This window comes from Penicillium lagena, assembly GCF_028827675.1.
Source record: "Penicillium lagena strain IBT 129212 chromosome Unknown utg000001l_segment0_segment0, whole genome shotgun sequence".
In the NCBI taxonomy this organism is placed as follows: Eukaryota; Fungi; Ascomycota; class Eurotiomycetes; order Eurotiales; family Aspergillaceae; genus Penicillium; species Penicillium lagena.
In genome coordinates, this window is record NW_026623222.1 from 4,071,089 (window position 1) to 4,094,328 (window position 23,240).

At 52.6% G+C, this 23,240-nt stretch overlaps 11 protein-coding genes across 11 annotated transcripts; 5 read left to right on the plus strand and 6 right to left on the minus strand.

The window, feature by feature from the left end:
* Positions 1 to 54: 54 nt before the first annotated feature.
* On the minus strand, positions 55 to 635 carry N7510_001787 (uncharacterized protein; the record flags this gene model as incomplete). The annotated part of the gene is made up of 2 exons (XM_056973714.1): positions 55 to 186; positions 279 to 635. The coding sequence occupies 2 exons, from the start codon at positions 633 to 635 to the stop codon at positions 55 to 57; spliced, it is 489 nt and encodes a 162-aa protein (XP_056838831.1).
* A 243-nt stretch (positions 636 to 878) lies between these two features.
* Positions 879 to 2,198, minus strand: N7510_001788 (WD40 repeat domain-containing protein; the record flags this gene model as incomplete). The annotated part of the gene is made up of 1 exon (XM_056973715.1): positions 879 to 2,198. One exon carries the CDS (start codon positions 2,196 to 2,198, stop codon positions 879 to 881), a length of 1,320 nt encoding a protein of 439 aa, XP_056838832.1.
* A 136-nt stretch (positions 2,199 to 2,334) lies between these two features.
* On the minus strand, positions 2,335 to 3,210 carry N7510_001789 (uncharacterized protein; the record flags this gene model as incomplete). The annotated part of the gene is made up of 1 exon (XM_056973716.1): positions 2,335 to 3,210. One exon carries the CDS (start codon positions 3,208 to 3,210, stop codon positions 2,335 to 2,337), a length of 876 nt encoding a protein of 291 aa, XP_056838833.1.
* An 829-nt stretch (positions 3,211 to 4,039) lies between these two features.
* Positions 4,040 to 5,962, minus strand: N7510_001790 (chitin synthase; the record flags this gene model as incomplete). Its single annotated transcript, XM_056973717.1, has 1 exon — positions 4,040 to 5,962. The coding sequence occupies one exon, from the start codon at positions 5,960 to 5,962 to the stop codon at positions 4,040 to 4,042; it is 1,923 nt and encodes a 640-aa protein (XP_056838834.1).
* A 181-nt stretch (positions 5,963 to 6,143) lies between these two features.
* N7510_001791 (uncharacterized protein) lies at positions 6,144 to 7,709 on the minus strand (the record flags this gene model as incomplete). Its single annotated transcript, XM_056973718.1, has 1 exon — positions 6,144 to 7,709. The coding sequence occupies one exon, from the start codon at positions 7,707 to 7,709 to the stop codon at positions 6,144 to 6,146; it is 1,566 nt and encodes a 521-aa protein (XP_056838835.1).
* An 832-nt stretch (positions 7,710 to 8,541) lies between these two features.
* N7510_001792 (uncharacterized protein) lies at positions 8,542 to 8,844 on the plus strand (the record flags this gene model as incomplete). Its single annotated transcript, XM_056973719.1, has 1 exon — positions 8,542 to 8,844. The coding sequence occupies one exon, from the start codon at positions 8,542 to 8,544 to the stop codon at positions 8,842 to 8,844; it is 303 nt and encodes a 100-aa protein (XP_056838836.1).
* Positions 8,845 to 11,397: 2,553 nt separating this feature from the next.
* chs3 (putative chitin synthase activator (Chs3)) lies at positions 11,398 to 13,574 on the plus strand (the record flags this gene model as incomplete). Its single annotated transcript, XM_056973720.1, has 3 exons — positions 11,398 to 13,213; positions 13,264 to 13,479; positions 13,534 to 13,574. 3 exons carry the CDS (start codon positions 11,398 to 11,400, stop codon positions 13,572 to 13,574), a joined length of 2,073 nt encoding a protein of 690 aa, XP_056838837.1.
* A 1,599-nt stretch (positions 13,575 to 15,173) lies between these two features.
* On the plus strand, positions 15,174 to 16,617 carry N7510_001794 (DUF2855 family protein; the record flags this gene model as incomplete). The annotated part of the gene is made up of 3 exons (XM_056973721.1): positions 15,174 to 15,343; positions 15,424 to 16,252; positions 16,318 to 16,617. 3 exons carry the CDS (start codon positions 15,174 to 15,176, stop codon positions 16,615 to 16,617), a joined length of 1,299 nt encoding a protein of 432 aa, XP_056838838.1.
* Positions 16,618 to 16,899: 282 nt separating this feature from the next.
* Positions 16,900 to 19,162, plus strand: N7510_001795 (putative poly(ADP)-ribose polymerase PARP; the record flags this gene model as incomplete). The annotated part of the gene is made up of 6 exons (XM_056973722.1): positions 16,900 to 16,975; positions 17,067 to 17,180; positions 17,245 to 17,550; positions 17,608 to 18,411; positions 18,462 to 18,544; positions 18,593 to 19,162. The coding sequence occupies 6 exons, from the start codon at positions 16,900 to 16,902 to the stop codon at positions 19,160 to 19,162; spliced, it is 1,953 nt and encodes a 650-aa protein (XP_056838839.1).
* A 469-nt stretch (positions 19,163 to 19,631) lies between these two features.
* Positions 19,632 to 20,893, minus strand: N7510_001796 (uncharacterized protein; the record flags this gene model as incomplete). Its single annotated transcript, XM_056973723.1, has 3 exons — positions 19,632 to 20,079; positions 20,119 to 20,609; positions 20,669 to 20,893. The coding sequence occupies 3 exons, from the start codon at positions 20,891 to 20,893 to the stop codon at positions 19,632 to 19,634; spliced, it is 1,164 nt and encodes a 387-aa protein (XP_056838840.1).
* Positions 20,894 to 22,128: 1,235 nt separating this feature from the next.
* On the plus strand, positions 22,129 to 22,731 carry N7510_001797 (uncharacterized protein; the record flags this gene model as incomplete). Its single annotated transcript, XM_056973724.1, has 1 exon — positions 22,129 to 22,731. The coding sequence occupies one exon, from the start codon at positions 22,129 to 22,131 to the stop codon at positions 22,729 to 22,731; it is 603 nt and encodes a 200-aa protein (XP_056838841.1).
* Between the last annotated feature and the right edge of the window lie 509 nt (positions 22,732 to 23,240).

The window sequence follows — 23,240 nt, forward strand, 5'->3', positions numbered from 1 at the left end:
TCTTAAGGCTGGTCCAGTAGATCGTCCTGATAGATATATAGACGAGTACATCATCTACATGAACTTGCTCGCCAGACTCATCAGACCTCCGGGGCCACCAGTACCACCCAGACCACCGCCACCCTTCATGTACATCTTCAGAGCCATCTCGGCGGCGGTGTTGATAGCAGACTGCTTGTCGCCGTTCTATATTTACCCGCATTATTAGCACCAATCTCCAAACAATCCCTCCCCTAAGAGGACAAAGAGAGGGAGTATGTAGGGAAGTAAGTAAATACCATGTTCCCCCCGGCGTCAGCCTTCTGATCCCACAACTTGCTCGCCTGGGCCATCGCCATACCAACAAACTGATTCTTGTCCCCGCCCCCCTCACCAGAGCTAAACATCTTCAGCGCCTGCATGGCGGCGCCGGCACCAACGTCGCTGGAGTTGTGGGTGCGGCCCTCAGCGCTCTCGTTGTACATCTGCTGGTGGGCGCGCATGGCGTGCTCCTCGTTGATGTCGGAGTCGGAACCCGAGAACTTGTGCTGGTTTTCCTGGAGGAAGCCTAGCGCCGAGTCGAAGAGGGAGCTGTCGCCGGGATTGTGGGATTTGGCGTGCCCGCTTGCGGCGGCGAATTCTTGGAGGAGGTCCATTTTGATATCGAGTGGTTCGGAGGTGGGGGTTTGGATTGGTAGATAGGATCGAGTTGTGTTCGGAGAGGAAGACAAGATGGAGGGGCGTGTGAGATGACGGAGATGTGGCTGGCTGGATATGAAGAGGGGCAGTGTTTACGTGGAGTGTGGGGCAGGAACCAGAGATACTAAGTATTCTATTATGACATAACTAAACGGAGAGACAAGGGTATCAGGGAAAGACAAAAAGACCACCAGGACAAACTAAAGAATCAACGCTTCGTGCTCTTCATCGCTCAGATTCCTCAAAAACCGCAGCTGCCGCTCCCGGGCATGCAGCACACTCCGCCCATCGCCATCCAGATCCGCTTCGCGCACCCATTCATCCGGCAAATCCGTCACCCCAAACCGTCTCCCCCACTGTCTCCGCTGGAACTCCATGAGCCCGCCAAAATGGGGGTCCGTGTTCGCAACCCATATCGCCCCGCCGTCGGGCGTATAGTCCGCGCCGCCGATTTCGCCGAAGAAATCGTGGACCTGGCGCGTTTGGAACATCTGCGCGTCGACGATGGAGATGCGGTCCGCGGGTTCGCAGCACAGAAGGGTCCGGGACCCGCCGCCGACGGGCGAGAAGCGGAGTGAGCGATACCCGGCCACGTCGGAGTCGATCGTCTCCAGGATGCGCCATGTGCGCGCGTCCCAGATGATCACGGTTTTGTCTTGGTTGCTGGTTGCGATGTGGCGCATGTCCGGGGACCAGGCGCAGGCAAAACCGAAGTCGCGGTGGCCGCGGAGGGGGTGTACGGGTCGGCCGGTGTCGGCCTCAATCACCCATGCGTCGGGTGAATCGCCAATGACGACGCGGAGGCGGCTATCGGGGGAGGTTGCGGTGCAATTGATTGGGCGGGATAGTTCCTGGTCTGAGAGGAAAACATTGGTTTCGCAATCCAACACTCGCAAGTGCTGGTCGTTGGACGCAAAGACACCGATAGGCGATCGACCGGACCGACTGCCGATAATATCAACATGATTCGTGATGCCATCGTTGAAGTCCGGAGTGACCAGTCCCTTGGCACCAGAACCCTCCGCTCCTGCAGCGCGCAGGGCGTACTCGCCACAAAATCCGCCGGCAATGGTCAAGCCATAGGCAGTCTTCATGGTGGAGATTTTCACAGGTCCCAGCAGTCCCAGATCAGGTTCTGGCTTGGTCAAATCAATCAGACATCGTGCGATGTCATGGGCTGGGGTCCACGAGAACACCTTTGATTGAGAGGCAAAGTGCACAGTATTGTAAGCAGGAACAGACATCAAATTACGGAGCTGGAAGTGCTCAATCGACGCCTTATGCGATGTGTACATGGCCTTTTCGCGGAAATAGGACTCATGTTGCGGGAGGCATCTTGCGTTGCTGAGTGGCGAGTAATCCAGGTTGTGGTAAGAGGTATACCATGCATCACGCAACGACCGCGCATCGGACCGTTTGACTTTCAAAATCTCCTTCCACGGTATTTGCTGGAGGTCGAAGGTATCCTTTCGGTACTGGTGCGGGCGATGGGATTGCTGCGGCGGTTTCCAGCCGATCATTTTTGATAACGGTCGAAGCTGCGGCGGGATCCGAATTGCCGAAGAGAAACCCTGAGGAATGATATTCGTTTGAATCATCCAGCGCTGGATGAATTCATCAATCGTGAAGTTCCGCTCGTAAGCTATGACGAATATGTCAGCATACGGTCCCACTGCTCAGGACATAGCTCTTACTGGTTGTATGGATGATGGACGGAGGATGCACGCCAGGTGCGTTGGGGAGAGGTTCATCAATATCCGGGATATCGGGTACTGTTTGCGTAATCACGGATGGCAAACCGGACGGTAAAGTGGCATCGTAGTTGATGCGCCTGTAGAAATCATCCAAATCAATGTCACCAGTCGCAAGTGGTGGCCTCTGGGCTCGCTGGCTGCGATAGTAATATTCTTCATCCGGATAAAATCTGATAAAATCCTCAAGATCACCGTCGCTCGAGGATGATGGTGAGTCGTAGGTTTCCTCCACTGTGGCAGGCTCGTAATCCATAACCATCTCATTTCGGTGACTGTTGTCATCAATGTCTTCGACGATCACAGCACTGGGCCAGGCGGCAGTGCGCCCGATCAGTTCCTGTACGACGGCGTGCATCCTTGCATTGCCAGTTGGAGTCTGTGATCCGGCCGAGTCCACTTCTGGTGCTGGGGAGAGATTGTTCGACACGACACCAGACGGGTACAGCGTGGGCGTCGAGAAGGAGGAACTGTGCGCGACCGTCCCGGAAGCGATCAATGGAGAATTCCGTGAAGGCCCTTCTGTCACCGCATTGACAACTTCAGAGACTAGAGATGACCCGCTCTGCTGATTGACGGGATGCACGTCCGGAGATATAGCCGCGAGAGCCGCAACGCCCACATCATGCAACTGCTGGTCGTGTTCCGATGGCATGCCAACGCTGGGAGGCACCGGAGAATACGCTGGACCAGAGCCACTAGCTCCGTCCGGGCTCAACGCGCACTCGGCTTCGTCCGGCGTGGAAGCCTCGCTGCTGGGGGTAGTCGACGAGGGATTCATGATCGGTTGTTGGGGAGACAGTGTCTCGGCAGCACGGGATTCATGGCGAGGTCGGGGAGATAAGACCAAACCCGTAGACAGTTGCTGTGCGAGGAGGCCAATAATCAAGTCCTTTCCGTTCGGCCCTGGACTGCCCGTAGACAGGGGATACCAGAGTCGATCGTGGGGTATTTTTCAGGGGCCCAAGGGAGATGAGGCTGCTGCCTCCGAGGCCCAAGGTAGTACAGGTTGAAGGATATCGTGTCCAGGATTTCCTAGGATGGTCGGTGTTGAATCACGGCTGACTCGGGCTGACTGACTGACACCAAAATGTCCCCACACAGCGTGGCGCCGTGCCCCCCAGCCGTCAGGACCGAAAGGAGAAGAATGCGGGAAACACCGAGTCCCCGCCCGCCGGTATGATCACAGACGACAACCGCAGGGGTAGGTTGGATAGGTGTATCCCCGTCTTCTGCAAAGAAGGTGATCGTGCAGCCAAGTGTGGCGCAGAGGCGATTACAGGCAGCGACCGTTATTTTGCTTTTGCGGTTAGTTCGATCCCTTAGTCAGCCGCGAATCGCCCGGTTGAGCATGATGCATGCGCCGCAGATCCAGCCCGGATGACCTGCGCTTTGGGCATTGGGCAGTTACTAGGTACGCAAGAGGCTGAGTCGGGCAACACCCAGAAACGGATTCCATTCGCGGTAGAGAAAGAAGACAGATAGTAGATACGCTCGTCATAGCTAGGAAAACAAAATTATCAAAAAGATGTAGACGCCCGCCCCGAGAAGACTCGGAATGTAAGTGGTACAAATAAATCACATCGAATAGAAAACAACACAATCAGTAATCAGAATAGGTCTCGTAGTGAGACGGATACCCGGTGGCCGGGGCATGCGGTGGTGGGAAGGCACTGAAGGTGCGCAGGCGGCGTTCTATAAAACGTTAGCCGAGAACCCAAACAAAGACGGCGGGGGGACTCACCCTTTTCGAAATCACGCCACCGCTTCATCGTAATCTTGGTGCTGTCGAACTCGCCCTCTTCCGCCCCGTGGCCCTTGTCCTTCTCACCCGCTGTCTTGCGCGTGTCGCCCCAGCTGAAGTCATCGAACTTCCAGAACGAGTACGTGGGCAGGACAAAGTTCCAAATAGGCAGCGAAACCAGGTAGATGAGCATCCATAAGACGTAGACAAGGCGGTGGGCGGTCACGACAATCAGTAGACCGGGTAGACCCAGAATGAGGCCCAGCAGTACCAAGGGAATGATTTGCACGGGTTGGTGGATGATGGAATGAATGACAACGTAGAAAGTGAAGGCGATGGCGGCGGGGAGCACCAGCGTTCCCACCAGCTCAACGAAAATGACGAACTGCATGCTGAAGCAGAATGTACCGCACAGATCGCGGACCAGCACCAGCTCCATCAGGTTGTGCACGGTACTGTTGATCCAGCGGCGGCGCTGAGACAGCAGAACCATGAACTTGTCGGGCACAACCGTCTTGCACACAGCCTGGGGAACGAAAATCTGCTTGCGCTTCGGGAAGGTCTTGAGCATGAGCGTGGTCAAGTACCGATCCTCACCGAGAAGCAACAGATTTTTCTTGTGCAGGGTGTCGACAACATTCTCAGAATAGTGCTCAACGATGTCCGGGTTGGCCAGGATGGGCACCCAGTAGTTCTGGCCACCCTTGGGGGCCTTGATGCGGTACATGGAGAAACAGCCCGGCAGACAGGTGACACCGCCGAAGACGGACTCGAAAGACTTGGCTTGGTGATGGGAAATGAAGTACTCGAACACCTGGATCATCGTCACCCAGCTGTCGGTTTTGTTAGCGATTTTGGTCTCTCCGCAGAGACCCATGATTTCCGGATCCTTGACCATAGCCGACACCATGTGCGTCAAGCTGTCCGGGAACACTTTGGTATCGGCGTCGACCATCAGAACCACCTCGTAGAAATCCGGAGGAATCCCAGTCACATTCCAGAGACCGTTGAACATTTCGAATTCCAGCTCGGTCATTCGCTCATCGAACATGACCTTCTGCAGGAACGACATCAAAATAATCTGGCTGTCTCGCTTGCCTCGGTTGCCCGGTTTGGCCTGGGTGGCTTCCTCCGGGGTGCCGCACTTGACAATCACCATCATGGGGACGCGCTGCTGCTTCTCCAGAGGGATGACAGAGTGGTTGCCATAGTCGTAGAATCCAGAATAGACCTTGGACATGTTGTGCCGTTTGGAGCCGGTAGCCACAGCCACGTAGGAAAATGGCTGAACATCCTCGGGCGGAACCACATGGTCATGCATCATACCCAACACGATATCCGGAGTCGAGAACTCTTCGCCTTTACCCTTGATGACACCGTCACAGATGACAAGGATAGCTTTATGACTGTTGGGATAGTCGGTCATGGCGATCGAGTCCAGCGTGGTCCGAATTCCGTCTTCACCTTCGGAGTAACATGTCACCAGGCAGATCGCGTGCGCCAGGGGGTATCCGAACGGCTGCCATTCAGGTGGCGGTTGGGGCACAACAGCCTCGTGAATAAACCCAGCCGGACCAGGACCCTCGGATTCCGAGATGAGCGTTGAATAAGCCTGCTCTTGGTGGGCGCCTGGGGGAACCAAGCTGGTGCGGCTGGCCGTGGGAGCGGCATTGTGGTGAGAATTGTCAGCACTGAGAGTACCACGGCTGCTGTTGTGGCTCAATTTGTACATAGTACCACTCGTCGTCGAAGTCGGCATGAGTCGGGAAGTTGAGTTCTGGCTTGCCATCGTGATGTACTGAGGGTTGGCCTTGGCGCTACCACCTCCCACGACGTACGGACTCGTGAAACGAGATGTTGTTGGAAGAAAACTAGCTCGCTTGTTCAAGCTGCGATCTGGAGCCACGGGGGGATCCGCCATCCGAGGGGCAGGCCGATAGATATCGTTGGACCAATCTTCGATTTGCTGGTTACGCGTCCTGGCATCGGAGCTCATGCTCGTCCGTTGAGCGGCAAACCGGGGGAGACAAAAACCATTGAAAGAGCAAGGCAAAACAAAACTTGGTAACCACGATGGATAGAATGAAGATCAAAGCCAAGTAGAGCACAACCTTGGAGGCGATGCACCCCACGGTATCGGTGTCAATACTGCCCACTTTGATGATCTGGGACAGGCATTGTCCGATCTTCTTGTCCCGTCCACTTTGGAGATAATAGGTCAGGTCGACACCGCGGACCACGGGATTCTCGCGCAGGGCATCGAACTCGGAGGGCCATGTCACTTGGGACTTGTTGAACCAGCGGAGAAGATCAAGATCGAGAACATTCCCGGAATACACCGCAAGATTCCGGCTCTTGTTCCTCGTGTCTTCCCACGTGTAGTAGACATCTCCGGATGACGAGAGACCGTAGAAGGCTTTCCGGGCGACTCCGGAGGTATGGCATGCCCAGCCCAGGTAGTATTCCACCGTCAAGTTGGGCTGCGATGACCCATCCTGGTTGTAGGCCGCGCAGGGGAAGTACCATCCAAGATCACCGTTGTTATTTGTGGGAACGTCACCCCCAGGGTTGGCAGTAATAAGCCCTTTGCAGGCGCCATTGACTTGTTGGAAGAAAAAGCTGCCATCCTGGCCGCCATACTTGTGCGGCAAGTCGTACAAGACGTCAGTTCCAGCCGGAATGCCAGCCGCCGCAGGGTGACTCGAGCCCTCGAGATTGTAGGCTTGTCCATGGAAAATCATGTACCCATTACCAACGTCGTTGACCTTCATACGCACCGGCGGCGTCCCGCAAACCGTAGCCGTGAAACCGAACGTGAGAAATCCGACAAACGCTGCGACCATGAGGATGCAGCTGATCAGACCAATCTTCTCCCTCCAAGCCTGTCGCTGCTCCTTCTGGGGCATGCCAAAACAGCGGAGAACAAAATCAGGGATAAAAAACGTGATTAGTGCACAATAAGTAGTCCACAAATCGGGCGGACGAGCCTGCTCCACGGCTTTTTGGCGTCGTTTTTCTTCTGCAGTTCCCCGCGATGTACGTCGCGAGGAGCGCTTCTTTTTCTTTGAGGCGCGATGCCGGCTGGGAGCACGCTCCATCGGCTTGTTCACGTTGCCGCGCGCCCCGTAGAGCTGGTCCTTACCCTTCAGATCCATGCTCCGCGAGCTGTTCGTTTCCGCTTCACCATCGGCATCCAGTAATGGGTCTGTTGGAGGATACGTGTTCAGGCGTTGCGATCGTTGGCGATAGTGGTAATGAGGGTCGTCATGGTCGATCCGTCGGCGTTCTGGTTTGACGAGACTCCTCTTTCGTTGCACTCCCCCACCCTTCTCCATCCGTTCGTCATCGGTATCGGCGTGTCGTCGCTGACTGTGCGAATGTCGGCGACGGTGACGGTGGGAGGAAGTCGGGGTTGTCGGAGTGTCACTGTAGGTACCGCTCTCGATGTCGCGACGGCGTCGCCTTGACGGCTCGCGAAAAGCGTGTACCTCCTCTCGCCGAGGCGAGGACTTGCCCGGCCTCTGCGGCAAAGACATCGCGCTGCTGCGGGTTTCAGGGTCAGCCACGGGTCCATCCCCGGGAGAGGGGCCACGTTGTTGCAGGGGGAATTCTTGGTCGCACTCACCCGTCAACCGGTCCTGGTTGTCAACCAGGCCAAAGAAATGTGTGTAAGTGGTTATGGGACCGAGGTGCGATGAAACATATCAAATGCGATCAATAGCTGAAGTCCCCGGAATTTCCAAACGATGCGACGTGGGTTGGGCTACTGGGACAGGACACGGGCTTGCTCTGTCGATAGAATCACAGCATCGGCCTTCTGCGGTGGCTCCAAGGGTAATTCCAACGATCCAAGTACAGATCGCAGGTAGGGCGAGAACGAAAGTGGAGGGTTGTCGCGAAGGACAGCCAGGCTGACGGTCGGGGTGGAGAATAAACAAAGTCCGCTCCACACTCCCCAGGGCGACGGGTCGGCGAGAAGCGAAGGTGTGGATAAAAGGAACAGGGGAAAATGTAACGAAAGAACAGTGAACCGCAGAAGGAGCGGACCCAGGGAGAAAGGGACTTGGATGAGGGAGAGAGTGAGAGCGAGGCAGGGTCCGAGCCATCATCCCCCAGAGTCACCCTGCATTTTTCTCCTTTCTCGCTTGGCACTTTGGGCCCCGACTGGGTTAGGTTAGGGGGGGGGCGTGATCCACCAATAAGAGCGAGCCCGACAGGGTCAAAAGTAAGACGGGACTCGGGAGCCGATCTATTGAGTAGATTGCGACAATCTCATTATCCTGGTGCTCTGATAAGGTCATCGTGAAGTAATATCCGCAGCCCATTGTCTCAACAACCCTCAATGATGGTATTGTATACTTCCGCACCATGTTCATGGGCACCAAAGTCCATTTCGACCACACTCCTAGCGCAGTCATTGAGGGGCGTTTCAGAGACGACGTCCAGTATTTACTACAGAAGTTAGCTGGCTTCCTTAGCGATCACGATGGCAGCGCCGAGACCACCACCGGAGAGACTGAGATCACCACTGTGTTAGGCGCCCCGCGTCTCATAGAATTCGGGAAGCTGTTTCGACGTGCCCCCCAGCCGCCCAGGAAATCAGACTATTGGATTGACCACGAGCGCCTCAGTGAACTAGCTGCTTCGGTCTGGGTGAAGCAGGCGTTTTAACACCGATAGGTCCTTCTGGTGAGGGATTTGTCTTGTCAAGTGCAGTCATCGGCGAGTAGCCAGATAATCGGACAATTCTAGAAGAGACGTTCTTTAATATATGCATAACAGCCTTTACTCGTATGTTGAATCTAGAGCTACCTAGATCCGAGAATTATGCTGAGACAATATAATCCAAATGAGCGTAGATTGGCACCAAAGCCTAGATATAACCGGGCCTTCCATTTATTACATATTACAAAATGGAAGGCGGAGCTTTATAGCCACAAGAAAAGCCATATACATGTAATCTGACAAGTATAGAAGCTGCACTATCCACAAAAACCATTTATCTCCCCCTCTTAGAAAATGATCATATTCCGTCCTAGGCTCAAGCAGTAGGCGCAGGCGCGGAAGTGTAATCCATCGCAGATGTAGGCTTATTACTAAGTGGTACCGCGACGCAAGACAATGCATTGTTCAATGTGCATCCCATTGGTGGAATGATAAAATTGTTGAACTCAAGAAATGGGTATTTGGGGTTGTATGAGGTTACGAATCCCAGGAGCTGGGGTTCCAGTACAAATATTCTTTAATAGTCTAATTATGTTAGTATGTAGACAAGTAAGAGTCCTATGGATAAAGTTAGCTAACTCACGGCTGCAGTGATCTAAGGCTTCACCAGTAGCCTCGCCGAAAGACCAAGCATCGGAAGCATGGAGACATCTTTTGACCCGAGTAGGTTCCTCTAGTATATTCTTGTCCTTAAGGCACGAGTCTTCCCCTGGATGTCACCAAGGATAGGATCTCGAAATAGTTAGTGCACAACAGCCTCGAGTGCAACAGATGCCTGCATAAGCTGAGGCTCGCCGTCAGGAAATGTGGCTTGGTAGCCGCTCCACAGACGATCGTACTCGTACCGACATGCTATGATCGACACACCGGCGGACGATCATCCCGGATGGGCCACCCATCAAGCCCATCGATGCAGGCATACCCAGTAACTAGTTCATGCAAAAGGCGATCTATATACCAATCACAGCACGCACGCAGCGCGGTGGAGCCAGGTCCCTCCCGGGTTGCCAGCTCCGACTCGCGATTCTTTACTTATTATGATTTCTGGACGGACCATCGCACCCCCTGTCGAGCCACGTTCCCTAGCTGAAACCACCAGACGGTAGAAGTGGAGCTGTCGGGAAGCACTGCCGAGAGAGAGCACGGACAAAATGGATCTGAGGCAGTACATAGACAAAGCGTATATGCTTCGTACCCATCACGGTCTGAATTCGCGAGGGGGTAGACAGGGCTTCATCTTCGAGCCTGCAGGGGCCATATCATACAGGGCAGACTGGTCAGTGACCCTAGGACACGAATCACGTATGCTGGTCTACTTGATGTGTAGATATTTTCTGACAGGGCTCCTGTCCGCAAGGAGCTCCTGGATAGACGTGTACCAGGACGGGCCGTGCGAGAGTTCCCACTTCCCAGGGACCGATAAACTCAATCAGTTTACATTCTTTATGTATTGCTTATGCGCGGCCCTACGTGCCTAGAGGGCCAGCGTAAGCACAGGAAGAATGGCGACATGAGGGACCAGATATCGCCCTCGCCAAGTCGGCTCACGCCTCCTGGTTCCGGGTAGAGCAAGGTCGCGAGGAGGGCCTTGCTAGGGTTCTGCTCAAGGCAGGACTCAGCGACGCCCCTTTCACTGCCTCCTCGTTTTCCACCCCGGGGAGAGGAAAAAAGAAGAAGAAAAGGTTTCTTGGGCCACGCACGGATAGTCGGAAGCGCCGGACGAAGAAGGAAAGAAAAAAAACTTGAGTTAGTGCGCTGCGCCCAAGTCCCCGTTGCTACTAGTCCGATGTGCCGTCTGTGCCCCCGCGTCCCGTAGTGGAGAAATTCAGAGCAACATCGATCTTCATCCCCCGATCGGTGGTCGGTCTGTCTGCCTGTTGGGGAGTGGGAGGCGAGGGCTAAAAAGGAGACGGCACCCCGTTTCAGTTCCCGCGCGCAAACGATGGGAGGGCAATGGGGAGCGAGCAATAACTTGGCGCGATGATGACCCGGATGATTTTTGTCTCACTTGCATCCGCGTGTCTGTAATGCTCAGCCATCATTCAGTAACTCCCACAGTCCGTAGTGAGCTCGTAGTTACCTATACGAGACATATAATGCAACCCAACTACCGTGGGTATTAATAGGCGGCACACTCGCTTTTATCAATCACGACTGGACTTGGATTTCTCCCCCGATCGCCCCTCACTTCAGAACCATAGTGATCCTCCACTACTACAACGACCCTTTTATTTGCCACCCGCGACGGTATTTGGTCCACTTCCAACATATCCACTGACTGGGGGCACTACGGATCCTCCTTACTAGCGATAAGGAGGTCTCCTCCTCTCTCTTTGCGCAATTCCTCCGCTTCTCCTCAGCAGACAGGGCCCCATAATTAATTTCTGCTCCGTCTTTCTCTCTTTCTCTCTCTCATTCACTCTCTCACTCCTTCTTCTCACACGGCCCTGTCCACCAGCCTGCCAGACTGAGGGGCATCGCATGCTCTCCCCAGCAACCATGGCGAGCTCTGCAGCCAACGACTATCGCCCGCACCCACTCGCTTCCCCGTCACCCGCTTACAACCCTTCCTCCCCTCTCTCACAACAACCCGACACGCCACGAACGGTGCCTCCCCCACCGAACGTCAGCATTAGTCGAAAGCCCCTGACACCTCAGACCGTGACATCAACGGTCCATCATTCGCCCCTTTCGCCGCTGCAGATCGACAATGGGGGCGACCTCCCGCAGCCCAAAAATGCGCAGATCAAGAATGCGCAAGATGACGATGGCCCTGAAACACCGCAGCTGCAGCTGCCTGGTTTCGCAGCGATGTCGCTAGAGGATTCAGTACCACCTCAACAACAGACCTGGAACGCGTCGTACCCCCGACGGAAAGACTCCAAGCGACCGCCGGTGTATTTGCAGTCAGAGCAGCTGCTCGACCAGACTCCCTCCGGCAGCGAGGATGGCCACGGCAACGCCCAAAAGGCCAGCTCGTTCGTTGAGCGGGAGGCGCAAAGTGGAAGCCACAACAGTTCCTCTCGCGGCAGTTTGGAAAGCCTGGCGCAGACCTCTGACAGTTATGAACCGCTCCACTACCACCACCAGCAAGACCAGAACTCCAAGACCGGTCTCCGATCAGTATCCGCCATGAATCCAGCGGATAATCGGTCGGGATCCACGGGTAATTTAGTCGCCCCGCGTTCTCGCATTGCGCGGCCGCTCTCTGCGTACTCTTCGGTCTCCGATTTTGGTGGTCATCGACGCAATCTCTCCGCATCGCCTTATATGCATGCTCGCTCTTCATCACGGAACTCAACTGCATCGCCAGACAACCGATCGCTCTCACTCCTGGATCTTCTGAACACCTCATATCCACAGCCTGGCCCCGTGGCTGCCCAGCTCGATAACTCGTATCTTCGAACCGCTGTCGGGAACAACGCATCACTACTCACCAATAAGCAGACCTTTGAGATGTATCTGGGCAATGTGAAGAAGACTGACGAGCCATCCGTTCAATACGAGTTTGCTGTGTTTATGGTCAACTCGATGCGTGAGATGCCCAATGTGGATCTGGAAAGTGGCGACACCATTACCCGTGCCAGACTGGGCCGAGAGGCTCGATCGATTTTGCAGCGCCTCGCTGACCGCAGCTATCCATTTGCGCAATACTATCTTGGAGATGGGTATGCATCTGGCCTGTTCAGTAAAGGAAAAGAAGACTACGACCGGGCATTCCCGCTCTTTGTGGCGGCCAGCAAACACGGCCACGTCGAGGCCTGTTACCGTGTAGCTTTGTGCTACGAATTTGGATGGGGTTGTCGAGTCGAAGGAGGGCGGGCGGTTCAATTCTACCGCCAGGCAGCGTCCAAGAACCATCCGGGTGCCATGCTGCGCATGGCCAAGGCGTGCTTGGGAGGTGACATGGGACTAGGCAAACGGTACCGAGAAGGCATCAAGTGGCTGAAGCGCGCCGCGGAGTCCTCCGATGCGCAGTACAATTCGGCTCCGTACGAACTGGGCTTGCTCCACGAGACCGGTTACGGTGACGACGTCTTCAAGGACGAATCCTACGCCGCGCAGCTTTTCACCCGATCCGCCGAGTTAGGTCATGTGGAGGCATCGTATCGTTTGGGAGATGCCTACGAGCACGGCAAACTGAACTGTCCGCGAGACCCGGCATTGAGTATCCATTTCTACACCAACGCAGCGCAAAACGGGCATCTGCTAGCCATGATGGCTCTATGTGCTTGGTACCTGGTTGGCGCCGAGCCTGTTCTCGACAAGGATGAGATGGAGGCGTACGAATGGGCTGCACGGGCTGCTGGCCTTGGTATGGGTTTTGGCAATCCTCTCTGTCGGCCATTGCTAACTTGCTCTCAGGTCTCGCGAAAGCACAGTACGCCATCGGTTATTTTACAGAAATGGGCATCGGGTGCCACCGTGATCCCCTCGAGGCCAACGTCTGGTATGTCAAGGCTGCAGACCAGGGCGACGAGCGGGCCAAGCACCGAATTGCTGCTATTCGGGCCGCCGCAGATGGGGGAAATCCCGCGTTTGTCGCCCGGAATGGAGGTCGTATGAAGAAGGACGGAAAGGGTGAGTGTCTAGCCTGACTGGCTCGAGATATTGTTACTGACTTATATCTTCCAGACTCCGACAAGGGCGTCAAAAAGCGATTCGTCATCTTTTAAATTTTCAACCCAGATACTACGGCGATTTCCAAACCACATCCACCTCTCAACCCTCATGAAATCCTCAATTTGCGCGGAGAAGTCGCAAACCACAAATTAATGCATAATCCTGCATGCCTGCATTCGCGCCAGCAAAGCATTGCAATATCCCCTCAAAGCGACTTGATCTTGATTTGATTCCCGATGTTTATACCAACGCAACATACTCCCCCGCGTCTGATCTTTTGATCGTTTTTTAATGAATTCTCGCGCCAGGTCGCGTCGATTTACCATGCATGTGTGCTTACCTACTCGTGATCTCAACCGATCATTGCATATACCGCATTCCTCGGAGCAGAATCTAATTGAATGAATCTCCTGACAGGATATCAGTGATGTAGTCCTGTGCGGAAACATGTCCTTTCTTTTCTTTCCTTTTCGGCTTGGTTTTATATCCCACATTCATGAGTTTTCTCTTTGCACCTCCACACAGTAGTAACTTCTGAGCTTTTTGCAAGGCGTTTATGGAAATTCTCATATTGGTTTACCTTCTAATACTGGACTATGATGATATGTGTTTGATCTTGCCAAATTTCGCATTCCTTGTCTTCTGTTCGGAAGAATTGCGCCATTGCGGTATACTCTGTATCACAGACCCTCGAGCATGGGCTACATCTAGCGTCCAAAGACAAGATATGTAACATCTTCTTTGCCCGTACGTCTGTATGTCGACTTCTCAAGGCTACTTCTAACGTTCTTAGCAGTGCATAACATGCAAACTCTACCTTTTTCCTATTAAGGTATACCTCCATGCATAATATCTATTTTTGTCCATCAGCATTGTATACCGCCACCCCACATTTCAATGCGACATCACACCATCTAACAAGGATTCCTCACTCGATAGCTAAGCATTGGCCCCAATGCGGGGTGAGCAGTCCAGCTTAGCGTGACAGGGGTAATACGTAGAGTATCCCTGTTGCAAAGTGGGGACCTTGTTGCAAAAAATTGCGGAGGATGTAACTGCTCGGGGATCGGATCCCGGTGGGGCTTGGCGTGAATGGTGGGAGGGTCATGATATTTATCTTTCTGGTTACAGGGTTCACGTCTATAAAACTCAAATGTAAGCACAAAGGAGTTGCTAGACGCCATTCGGGGTCATTAGGTTGACGTTCCGCAAACTCGAGAGAGTCGACCTGCTACCTGATTCAGTTGCGGCACAGAAGGCTCAGCCAGCCTAAACCATGTCAGGTATATAAAAACCTATACAACCTGCGAAGGCGTGTCGCAGCTCGGTTTACTATTTACTTCAAATCGGCAACTTTCCTCGGCAATCCAAACGAAGTTGAATCGAACATACGGCTTGGCTTCGTTTCTGCCTTCGTAAATCCATTGTTTGTGCTTCTCGGTGATACATGATGCATTAGCCAAGACTAAGGCTGTCAATTACGCAACGTGCCTACAATATTCTCACGCCCACTGGGGCCAATTCAGCCCCCGTTCAGCCGCAGCGGGGGTTCCCCGTCGGCTTAACAAATTCCGATCAGACTGCGGTTTTGTCACATATAAAGATAGCGCAGCGTCTGTATCTTTGTTGGTGTTTTCACATATATTTTCATCATGGAAGTTCATGTAATCTCAAAGCAGGACAACCGGCAGCATGCGACCTTCGCCGTCCCCGAAGCTTCCCTGCCAAAGCTGGCCGCGTCTTCGATTCGCGTGCGCCCCGCGGTCATTAGCCTGACTTCGAACAATTTGACGTATGCAGGAATGGGTGATAGTCTTCACTGGTATGCTCGCCAAGACACACATGATAGCGTATTTGAACATCGTGGGTAGAATTCGAGAATATCTGACGATTCCTGCGCAGGTGGGATACGTATCCCGTCCTTGAGAACTATCCAGCCCCGTACAATGACAGCTCAGCCTGGGGCATCGTTCCTGCTTGGGGATTTGCCACAATTCAGGAAAGCAACATTCCCGAATTGCCCAACGGAACCATGCTCTATGGGTTCTGGCCGACATCGAGCGCGCTGACAGACCTCAAGCTGGCACCATCCGAGCCACAGGGCTACTGGACTGAAGTCAGCGAGCACCGAAAGCAGCTGATGACCATCTATAACATCTACTGCGTGGAGCCTTCCAGCCGTGATACTCCCAATGCGCAAGACGAGCTCGAGCGCCTGGGGTGGTCATCAGTCCTCCGTGCCATCTGGTCGGCAGGATATGTGCTCAGCGAGCATGTCTTCTCGGCTCACCCGCAGACCCAGCCCTCAATTCACCCCCTCGGTAACGAGGTAGGATTAGACTGGACAGCCGACGACGGCGACCTGACTTCGGCCGTTGTGGTCAATCTGGGCGCGTCAACGAAGACAGCTCGTGTGTTTACACACCATGCATCGCGACGAGCACAAGATGTCGGACCCCTCGGGCTTCTCCAAGTAACCTCCGCCGTGTCAGGACTCTCGCAGGCCATGGAAAACCTGTCTCCCAAGTTTTCCACGCGCACGATTGACTACTCCGATATCAAGGCTGAGGGAACCGCCGACTGGCTGAGCGGCCTCAAGCCCTCGAAGATCGTCATTCTCGATTATGGCGCCCGCGGGAATGCATTGGAGCCGCTGCTGGAGCTCATCCGGACACACTCTAATCTGAAGTCTTGTAAGGTGGTGATTATTGCAATCGGACTTGAGCAAAAGGTAAAGCTCCTGTTTCTCTCCGCATGCACAGTGATCAAGTCATAGTTTGCTGACCGGCAAAACAGGTATACACCAGCGAGGAGATGCAGACAGTTGGCAAGAACATGGTGCAGCTGGGGAAGATTCAGTTTAATACTTCCGGTGTTCGCGACACGCTGATGAAATCCATGTCTCCGGCGAAGTTCTTTGAGGTTTTGAATGAAGCGTGGAGACAATTGCTGGCCGATCGCACAACAAGTATACCAGACATGAATCTCGTGTGGGGCAAGGGGGTTGCTGGTACAAATGGGCTTGAAGGGGGCTGGGATGCACTGTGTCAGGGACAGGTGAAGGCAGAGGAGGCGCTGGTGTATACAATGCCATGATGTAGATGCCTGCAGGCAGCAGCGGGTGGATGCCCGAGGCCAACCATGCGAATATACAGCCGTACCTTCCTCTTTTACCATAGCTGTTGTCTTCCCTTCTTCTTCTTCCTCTTCTTCTTCACGTTTTCCGTCCTTCTCTTCTTCCCTCTTGTCTCCTTCATCCACTTTCTCTTAGTACCACCCTCATCGCTCACCTTGACCACTCTTGGTCCATCTCTCTTCTCTTCAACTCTTTCTCCCCCAACGCTTTCTGTCCTATCTCTCTTCCTCATACTACCCAAAATGTCTGCCATAGACCCAGAAATCTTCAAGGCGTCTGTTGTTGTCGTCAGTGGCTCTTTTGCGAAGTACAATCAAGGTACGCCCCCTCCCCCTTCATTCATGGCCCCAAACAGCTTCAGCTCGTGGCTATCAATCTACTGACACTAAGGCCGGGTGACATTTAACAGGCGACGTGAAGAGGTTTGTAGAAGCCCACGGTGGCAAGCTTCGCTCTACCGTCACAGATGATTGCACGCACCTGATCACGTCCCAGAAAGACGTGGACAAGAAGCCCACCAAATGTACGACGCCATGGATTTACAACCTTCCCCCGCATATGAGTCAGTGCTTATACTTTGCATCCAGATCTGCAAGCTGCCAAGCGTGCCACCTGCCAGATCGTGTCTCTCGATTGGCTCCTTGACTCCGTGGAAGCCAAGAAAGCGCTTCCTGAGAAGCCATATCTTCTTGCTTCCGGTGATCCTTCCACCAAAGACGGCAATCTGAATGGGAGTGCCGCTGAAAAAAACGAAGACAAGAAACGACCTGCCAATGGAGCTGCCGAAGCCGAACCCACCAACAAAAAGCTGAAAAACGCACAGATCGCCAGCTCCAACTCACTGAAGGTTCCTGCTGACAAGGCCTTCGTTCATCAATCACCCAATTTTCAGAGTATGTCGAGCCAACTTGTGAATAGTTTCAGAGACACTAACGTGTTTGCTTGCACAGACCCGAAAGTCTACATTGACGATACCGGACTGATCTGGGATGCCACTCTGAACCAGACCAATGCATCATCCAACAACAACAAGTTCTACCGCATCCAGATTCTGGTCGGCAATACGGGAACTGAATTTGTAACCTGGACTCATTGGGGCCGTGTGGGAGAGTATGGGCAGTCTAGCATACTGGTGAATGGGGCCTTGACTTCTGCAAAAAACTTCTTTGTACAGAAGTTCAAGGACAAGTCGGGCTTGAAGTGGGAAAATCGGCTCGATCCCCCAAAGAGGGGAAAGTACACGTTCATTGAGCGTGAATATGAAAAGGATGACGAGGACCTGCCAAAGGAGGCCCAAGAGGACAAGGTCAAAATCGAGAGTGCCTTGCCGAAACCTACGCAGGAGCTGCTATCTTTCATCTTTGATGCTGACAACCTGCTGTCTACGATGGCAGAACTGTCGTACGACCCCGACAAGCTGCCTCTGGGCAAGCTGAGCGAGCGAACACTCAAGGCCGGCTTCTCGATCCTCAATGAACTGTCGGAGCTGATTGCAGGCCCAGAATTGGCATCTTCTACACAGGTTATAGAAGCCCTGAGTAATCGGTACTTCACCACCATTCCTCACATCTTTGGCCGCAACAGACCTCCGATGCTGAATACAGACGCTCAAATCAAGAAGGAGATTGAGCTTCTTGAGACACTGACGGAAATGGACATTACGAACGACATCATGAAGAAGTCCAAGGATGGCGAGGAAATCAACCAGCTGGACCGTCAGTTTCAGGGTCTGGGGTTGCAGGAATTGACACAGCGTAAGACCACCTTTATTGCCATTTGGTCAGGAGAAACTCACGTAAGGCAGTCGACCACCAATCTACGGAGTTCAAAGAACTGGAAAATTACCTTTCGATCTCCCGAGGAGCGACGCATTCTCTTAACTACCAGGTAACTTCAAAGCTCAACTGTCGATGACCTTAGATCTAACATTGACAGATCATTGATATCTTCCGAATTGAACGCAAAGGGGAGATCGATCGCCTGTCGTCATCGCGGTTTGCAAAGATGAAAAACTCCAACCGTCGACTTCTTTGGCATGGATCTCGGAGCACCAATTTCGGCGGCATCCTGAGTCAAGGCCTGCGAATCGCACCACCTGAAGCGCCCGTCAGCGGATACATGTTCGGCAAGGGCGTCTATCTGGCAGATACGTCGAGCAAGTCTGCCAACTACTGTCATTCGCACAACAGCAACAACAAGGGCCTGCTTCTGCTGTGCGAGGTTGAACTTGGAGAGCCCATGCTGGAGTTGTACGAGAATGACTATCGGGCCGGTGAGAAGGCTCGCGTCACTGGCCGTGTTGCAACTCTCGGGAAAGGGACCAGCACGCCAGGTGGTTGGAAGGACGCCAGCTGTGTGTACCAGGACTTGGAGGGCGTCAAGATGCCGGATGTGGCGATCCCTACGTGCACTGACGACGCCGCGTTTCTCCAGTACAACGAGTACATTGTGTACGATGTGGCCCAGATTCGACAGCGTTACCTTTTTTACACCAAGATGACTTGATCGAATCGGTGTGTTCGATTTGCTAGGAACACGGGACGTCTGGCATCATCATGGAGTTAGGAAAAGCTGATCATAGGTTAGGAAATGGCATGCATACCCCTTTGTCTCTGAACCACAATTAGTCTAAAGATCTTGGTCTGTCTGGCCTACGATCGTAACCGATGCCCCGTAATATCCTATGTCTGAGCCCAATATGTCGATCGTTGTCACGCAAACACAGTTTATTTATTTCCAGGTCTCATTTTATAACAATCCGTGTTACTCTGTCAACGTATAGATTACTTTTAAAGACTAGGAAACTAACACCTCTTTAGCTGAAGCCAATATGTTAACTGGGATACATTCTTCTTTGTCTTTCTCTTCATATTTATCTTGTGGTCTCGACCGAAGTCTGATTTGAGGCGACAACGTAAAAGGCCACGAGACCGAGATCGCAAGTACGGGGTCGCAAACCTCAAAGGGTCGGCATTTACCGTGGCATTTCGCGCGCAAAGCGCTCGAAGAGGCATTTCAGACTGCTCCCTTCGAACCATGCCTTGCTCTCCATCCACCCTTGCACAATAAGGTTTCTACCCACCTTCACAACCTCCTCGATTTGCTGCTGATTGCCCCATCCAGACACTCTACTTCCCCAGCAAACCAAGTGAACCCCGACGTGGATCGCAGTCCGAAATGCCATTTTGTCGCTAAGAGGCCCGTATCCTTCCAAGAATCCTTCAATAACCCACATCCCACAGTCTACCTCTTTGAAGAGCTTTGTTTCGTATAATTCGGCAATCATCTGGCCCAGATCCAATGCTCGGCTCCCGATTTGCGTCAGTTCCCAGTCAATGATGAACAACGTTGCTTTGGACTGGTCAACAAGCGGTGCGTTCGGGATGAGCAGGCTGACAATAATCACGTTAGCACCACCGACTCTCAAGGTTGGATAGGAATCGATCTCTGTGAGAACCTACTTTCCAGTCCAAAAATCGCCGTGGATAAGTCCGTATTCATCATCCTGATCATCTTTCTTCAGCTCTGCTGCCGCAAATTTGTGAACTTCCTCAAAAACGCCTCGACTCTCTTCTAGGATGTCCGGGAAGTTCGCAATAGTGTCCAACAGCATGGAATAGTTAACGTAGAACTTCAGATCTTTCATTGTCCCATTCTGATTGATCAAATCCCTGGTCTCCTTCTGTTCCGGCTTGGTTCCCCATTCGTGGAACGATCGTAGCCAGGATCCTAGGGAGCAACCAAGCGAACGCGCCGAGGACTCTGACACGTCCTGCGCTAGCTCGGAGAGGAGAAAATGTTTCAGATCGAGGGAATTGGGGAGATCCTCCAGAACTTGCGTGTTTGTTTCTCGATCAAAATGGAAGACCCGTGGTGTTTTGACCGTGATGTTTCCCTGAGAGAAGGACAGCAGACCACCATCGAGTGCTTGGAGGATGGCTTCTTCAAAATGCTAAGTTCAAGTTAGCAAAACTACATCTTCTACTCTCTCCGAATGGCATTTAAACTAACACAACGCTTCGCATCAAGCTTGAAATCCCGATTGGAAGCCACATAATCCTTAGTATGCTTAATGATGATGGAATCTGGGGACGCCGAGGAGGGTGTGCCGCGGTAGACGAAATTGGCGGTGCCGCCGGATAAGCGACAGAGGGAAGAGCATGCGAACGAGGTTTGCAAAAGCTCTTGCGCGATTTGCTCGCGGATTTCGTCCTTTTCTGCGGTATTTGCGGCCATTTCGTTAGAGGGATCCATTCGAGGAAGAATTGAAGAAAAGGGCCGTTTTGCGTAGGCAACCCCACATTCGTAGTGGGGAGTGCACGAAGCAAAGCCACATGAGTCAATAAGGTACAATCACTCCTGCTTTAGGCTCCCCGATTGCAATTTGGTGCGCATCATTATAACCGCCTCATGTCGGAGAATATATCCAATGGCCAAGACGCGGTTCTCATGGTCAAGCTTCCTCGAAAGCCCTGAGAAGTGGTGCCTCGGAGATGCTCTGCCCACCAAGGCAGTGCACGAAATAAGGTTTCCAGGCCACCATGGAGGGCTGAGCAAGATTAAAGTGTCACAACAAAAAACTATACTCGGATTGGTCGGATCTTGAATTGAAAGGCTGTGATCAGGAGTTACCCGTCATCCCATGACTCAGAGCTGGCTTCCTGCCTCGCGGGTGGCGGAGTTGCATGCTTTGTCTCTGCAGTATTGGGGCGAGCCTGGTTCCCCCATAAGAAGAATCACCAAGTAACTGATCTCCACGGTTCCACTGTTGAATCTAACGAGAGAGATCGATTTTGCTGTGTCGGTTGGGATTATATACTCAATATTGAGTCTCTAAAAATATTTTAACTGTGTTCTCCATATTCGTATTATTCTGGGCGGCCAGTCTCCTTTGGCCGCTATGGCTAAACACAGGCGCAAAGGATCTCCGAACAGATGCGATTCTGCCGTTGTTATATTACCTTTCACCAGCGATCCACGTCAACAACTACACTACCGCTCGAAACCGAAGAATGTACAAAAGGCCAGACTCAAGCATCAACCACTTCGCCCAGAGTGGGAGACACAGGCAGCGAAGCTAAAAGACACAAGTTTTATTGACAGGTGAGGCCATCTCCTACTGGTCATCTATAAGCATGTCTTAACAACAATGCTTCCTGGCCAGATTTTTCGCTCTACCCTCCGAAATCAGAAGCCACATCTGGCGTCTCCTGTTAGTCCAGCCACGCAAATTCAATATGCTCCATAGAAACCAATGCACGCAAAACAACTCGCTCTACCCAGGACCAGCCCCCGATCAGATATCAAGTTGGAAGGGTTCGCTGTGTGCAAAATGCCTGAACTATCCATGGGGTCACCTGTGCGCAAATCTAGCCACAATCTACGAATCACCTTTGCGGAGCAAATGGGCACGACCATTGCTAAATCCATTCTTATGTGATACATGCCACTGGGATGTGGTAGGACGCAAAATGGACCGTTTAGACCCTGCTCTGAAACTTCTTCCATGTATTTGCACTCGACGCGAGAATCTAGACGTGTTGCTGGTCAACAAGCGGATTCACGACGAGGCGGCTTATGTCTTCTGGAATGAGAACTGGTTTTGCTTCGAGCATCCCGGCCAGCTGACAGGCTTACTGAGAATTGTTCGGCCGCACATCAAGTCGTGGATCCGGTACATGACGATCATGCCGTATACTGAAGACGAGCACGAACCTGAACGACTAGTATGGATGCCTCCACCATTATCTTGGAGATCTATGCTAGAATGCACTGGGCTTGTGGATATCGAGATCGATATTGGCCTCTTGTCATCTTGGAGCTCTGTTCTGGGTTTGCGGAATGTACATGTTCAGAGGTCGGTTTCTTTTGTGCGTCCGCGTGGCTGGGACGAGTCTGTACGGGAATGGGAGTCTAGAACGTATCCTAGAGCGTATATTTGGCCTGAGAGAGCACAACGGCAGATTGTCCATACGCCGTTGACGGAGGCTCTGGAGGAAAGTATGCGCCGGAGGCCGTTGAAGACGAAGGTGCTCAAAAAAGCTTTCGCTGCAAGTGGGTTGTGGAAAACATGATGCGATAGTCCAGTGATAGAAGAAAAATCTTGAAATATCTTGAAAAGTTAAGCTTAAAAATTGAAAGGCGTGTAAGAAATGATAGAAGTCACCGGCAAGTAAGATTTTGTGGAAGTGGAGACAGTCTCGATTTCAATTGCCCGGAATTAGTTTTCATCAGGCTCGGGATTCCGATCAGTTAAAGAAAAAAAACAACATTATTGCAATGATATCATTTGTTTTTAACTTGTGAGCATTGAAATCGCCTTGAGAGTGGATCGCAATTGATATGGAAGTGGATCTCGCGATTCCTGGTTTGTGGACTGTAGGCTCGGTTTACCTGATTGGGACACAACAATCCGACTCGACTACACCTAGATCCTGAAAAGGTAGTGGCAACGCTATCACCGATAAGTAAATTGCATTGAAATATCTGCTCTCGCTGCGTTTAATCTCAGCCTGTACAACATTCTCTCGATTGAACAATTTGTGCCCTCCATTTCAGCGGCTGTTTACCAATCCGATTCCTT